Genomic DNA, 4,984 nt, shown 5'->3' with positions numbered 1-4,984 from the left:
TCTGCCTCCTGAGTGCTGGGATTAAAGGCGTGTGCCACCACACCCAGCTAACTTTACATTTTTAATATAACTGCTTTTTGGTAGAGTGTGGTGGTACAGTGCCTTTAATTTCAGCCCTTGGGAGGCAGAGGCAGGCCAGCCTGGTCTACATAGCAAGACCCTCTCTCAAAAAAATAGTTAACTGGCCAGGTGGTGGACCTATGGTCCCAACACTCAGAAGGTAGAGGCAGGTGGATCTCTGAGATTGAGGCAGTAACTGCTTGTTAAATGCATAAAACTCCTGTATGACCATGAAATACCATTTTCACATTTCCTTAGTCCTGGATAAGAGATTACCTATTCAGGCCAAAGCTCATGAGAGAACAGTACCTGTGAAGATGTTTCATGCCGTAGACAATGTTACAACTTCCATTGATTTCATCACTGATACCCACTGATTTTTTTTTTTTACAGGACCTAGATATTGATCCAAAGCATGCAAATAAAGGGACTCCTGAAGAAACGGGCAGCTATTTAGTATCAAAGGAGCTTCCCAAGCATTGCCTCTACACTAGACTCAGTTCACTGCAAAAATTAAAGGTTACTACTTCCTGTTTATATATATTAATGAAAAGCCTGTGGAACTAAAAGCTCATTGTGGCATCATCCAGAGATGACCTATTCACTAGGGCATTAAATTGAAGTAGAAGAAAACTCATCTACAGTTGTCTTCTCAGTAACCTTTTTGCATTAAGTTCTGTCCATGATAGTGGCCTAAGGATTTCTTCCTTCCATTTCTTGAGAAGTTAGGCACGTGTGCTTTTAAAAGTCACACATTTTCAAGTCATAATTTCCTTGCTCTGCGGCCTTCTATAAAACAGAGCAAATTAAGATTGCAATTTGCTTTTTTTGCAATTTCTAGTTGGCTTACAACTAACATATCCTTGAAAACTTTGTTTTTAGAGGTTTTTTTTCTTCAGCACATGTCTAGAATGTAGCCAAAATTTGGGAAATGGAATGGGTACTTGACTTGTGGACAACATACATATACCTACTGCAGCTTGTTCATATCTAACCCATTTAAAGTCTCCTTACAGACTTAACCCATTATCTGATTCCGCTAATACCTCAATTTTTATTTGTTTTCATTTTTTATGTATATGAATGTTTTACCTACATCTCTGTAAGTATACCCATGCCATGCCATGCCCATGGAGATCAGAAGAGGGTATCAGATCCCCTGGAACTGGAGTTTGGATGATTGTTAGCTGCCATGTGGGTACTGGGAACCAAACTCTGGTGCTCTGCAAGAGCAGCCAGTATGTACTCTTATTTACTGAACCATCTCTCCAGCCCAATATCTCAAAATGTTTTTAAACCAATTCAAGCTTTTGTTTTTGTTTTTATTTGAAACAAGGTCTTGTTGTGTAGTGCTGGCTGACCTGGAACTTGCTATGTTGACCAGGCTGGCCTTGAACTCACAGGAGTCTACCTACCCTTCAACTCCCGAGTGCTGGGATTACAGGTGTGCACCACCACACCTGGCTGCAATTTAGGCTTTTGATGTACATGTAATGTATATTGTTTTTACATTAAAAGATAATTCCCTGAGGACTGGAGAGATAGCTCAGTGGTTAAGAGCGTGTACTGCTCTTGTGGAGGACCCAAGTTTGATTTCTAGCACCCACATAGGTGTCTCACAATCACCTGTAACTTCAGCTCCAGGGGGTTCCAATGTCTCTGGCATTCTCTGATGTCTTATCTTTTAAAATCTTTAAAAGAAAATAATGCCCTATTTCTAGCTAAGGGGAAGGATAAGGTTCCAAAGTCATACTGCTTGGAAAAAACCCTTCACAGTGCATCAGTATTAAAAGATCTCTGTTTTTGCCTACTTAACAAGAACTAGAATTCTAGCCAGATGTGGTGGCACATACCTTTGATCCCAGCACTGGGGAGGCAGAAGCAGGCAGATCTCTAAGTACAAGGCCAGCCTGGTCTATATAACAAGTTCCAGGCCAGATGGGGCTACAAGGAGACCCTGTATCAAAAAGACCAAAAAATTTTTTAAATTTTAAAAATTAAACATCCTACAATAAAACCTTTTTTAAAAGAGAACTAGAATTCTATTAAACTAAGTATTGAATGAGGAAAAGAAAAATGACTAGCCTGCCTTGTTTGGTTTAGGGGCAGGGGTGATACCTAAAGATTGTTTTCTGTTGATAAAAATGAAAACCTCTTTTCACTTTTAGGAGCATCTAATCTTCACAGTGTGTTTATCATATCAGTACGCGGGACTGGAAGACACTGTGGAGGAGAAGCAGGAAGTGAATGTCGGGAAGCCTCTCATTGCCAAGTTAGACATGCACCGAGGATTGGGCAGGAAGACTTGCTTTCAGGCCTGTCGTTTGCCTGATGGGCCTTATCACAGCTCCACACCTACTGCAGGAGGAGCAGGGCATTTTCCTTCATCTCAGGACTCATTCCATGATGTTTACCATTCACATCTTGGTAATTCTGAAAGTGTTATGCCGTCAGACAGGTGTCACTGCAGCCGGACTCCAAATGCATTTATCTCAAATTATCCCACCCACCATTACTCCTGCCAGTTTAGTAGAAGTAATGTGCCCGTAGAGACAACTGATGAAATTCCTTTCAGTTTTTCTGACAAGCTTATAATCTCTGAAAAGTGATAGTTGCCTCATATGAAATAGCACTTATATAAAGTGTACATTGTGAAAAGACAAATATGTGTATGTGTAAAGAGACTTAGTAACAACTGTTTTTATAGCAGACTCTGAGGACTGTGAGATTTTGGAATTACACTATTTAATCAGACTTGCTGCTGTTTGTCTCTTTTAAGACTTTGTGAATTAATTTGTTGTGTAAGAATGAAGTCTGGGGCCTGTGAATATAGCTCAGTGGTAGAGTACTGACCTAGTATGTGTGAAGTCCTGGACTTGATCCCCAGAGCTGGACAGGGAAGAAATGAAGTACTGGTATGTACATATATGTACAGGTAACAAAAAAATATTTTGACCACTCCAGAGTAAGAGCAATGAGGATGACATTATTATAGATTAAGTTATATTTTGGATGGGTTTGTTTTGTTTTTTGTTTTGTTTTTGGGGTGTTTTTTTTTTGTTTTGTTTTTTGTTTTTTTGTCTTTTTGAGACAGGTCTCTCTCTGTAGTCCCAGCTGTCCTGGAACTCACTATGTCAACCAGGCTGGCCTCAAACTCACAAAGATCGCCTGCCTTTGCCTCCCAAAGGCTGGGATTAAAGGCGTGCACCACCACGCCCGGCAGATTAAGTTATATTTTTAACCCCAGAAAGAACATCAAGCTTAGTAACTTAGTTTTATTGGTAGGAGAAGCAGATAGAGGCGACCTGTCTTAAGGTGGAGCAGAGCTGAGACCAGAACTCATATCTCTCTTCCAGTGTTTTTCTACTACACACTGCCTTCCCTATGGGTTCTAACACGGGTATTATTTTTATACATAAATTGAGAGAAAAAGCTGTATAGAACCTTGAGAACTGCACAAACTCTTGTTTGTAATTCTGTGATTATACTATTTCAAATGTTAAGAGGTTTGTATATAAATATGTAGAACAAATTGGAATGAACCCACATGACAATGGTGAAATATTTAGGGATTAAATTGGACAGTTTGGGTAACTGCTTATCTGAATCTTCCAGTCATTGAAAGTGGCTTCCTTGCTAATTTGTTTCTTGTTTAACTTCACTAGTCTTAGCAGATACATAGCTGCATCATTTTTGGTTTATCCTACAAGCAGACTTAAAAGGCAACTGGAGCCAGGGGTGGTGGCGCACGACTTTAATCCCAGCACTTGGGAGGCAGAGGCAGGCAGATCTTTGTGAGTTCAGGGCCAGCCTGGTCTACATAGTGAGTTCAGATCAGCTGGGGGTACAGGGAGCCCCTGCTTAAAAAAGAAAAAAAAAAAAAAAGAAAAGGCAACTGGAAATAACAAACAACTGGTAATAAAAAAAAAGATTGAATTAGTAATTGCAAGTTCCACAGAGAAAATCCCTCAAGCAGATGGCTTCACTGCTTAATTCTACCAAACATTAAAATTAGCATTACCTCTCTTTGCAATTTCTTCCTAAATAGAAAACACTTCCCACTGTTCCCCCAAACCTAGACATCACAAGAAAGCTACAGATCTCTTCTATATACATACACAAAAATCATTAATAAAATACTGGCAACATATAAAAAGGATTATATACCATTATCAAATGATATCCCAAGGATTCAAGGTAGGCCTTATGTCCAAAAGTCAATTAAGCTAATTGTAGCTGGCTTTCCCTATTCACAGTAGGTATGTTCTTTTGAGTCACCACAGACACTGAATTAGAATTTATTTTACAAAGATGAAAATAAGGTTCAGAAGTATTATTCCTTGAGTCTGCCCTACTGACAACTGCCATAGGTAGAATTCAAACTTTGTCCATCCTAGCCTTAGAGCCAGAGCTTCTAACATCCTGATATGCGCCCTTCCATCTCCAGCCATTTGTTATCTGTACTAATGCAAGAAGATAAGAGACCTAGACTGGAAACATGCATATTGGATGGCTCAAGATTTTCACTGATCTGCACACATCTACAAATGACCCCAGTAGTTCCACAGATATTGATTTGGGGATTATATGCCCCCGCCTGCGGGGACCCTGTACAGGTAAAGCTCGAGGGGGACCACTCCCTGAAAGGAAAAACGGGCGAGAAAGAGGAGACGGAGCCCAAGCAAGTCCACTTGTCAAGGGTCGCTTTATTGTATTGCAAGCTTTTCTTATATACAGTTTGTATTTAGAAGGGGTTGAAGAAGTTGGTCAAAGGTTACAGCATTCTTATGGATATGGGAGAGGGACTGAGCAATTCAGCAACAGATGTTCCAAGAGATTACTGCATGACTCATTTTTCCGAGAACTGTTTGCAAGAGGAAGAGAAAGATAACCTTGCCATAAATTCTTTCTCAAGGTTACTAGT

General features: G+C 40.0%; 1 protein-coding gene across 1 annotated transcript in view; it reads left to right on the top strand.

Moving 5' to 3' along the window:
- Window positions 1–2,814, top strand: part of Malt1 (MALT1 paracaspase) — a 70,541-nt gene extending 67,727 nt beyond the window's left edge. The window contains exons 16-17 of the mRNA XM_008855361.3: window positions 454–579; window positions 2,229–2,814. Of these exons, the coding sequence (XP_008853583.1) occupies window positions 454–579; window positions 2,229–2,669 (567 nt within the window). The 3' untranslated portion in view covers window positions 2,670–2,814. The remainder of the gene's footprint in view (window positions 1–453; window positions 580–2,228) is intronic.
- Window positions 2,815–4,984: the final 2,170 nt, after the last annotated feature.

Source organism: Nannospalax galili, unplaced genomic scaffold, assembly GCF_000622305.1.
Source record: "Nannospalax galili isolate Female #2095 unplaced genomic scaffold, S.galili_v1.0 scaffold567, whole genome shotgun sequence".
NCBI lineage: Eukaryota > Metazoa > Chordata > Mammalia > Rodentia > Spalacidae > Nannospalax > Nannospalax galili.
This window is presented reverse-complemented; position numbering and strand designations above follow the sequence as displayed.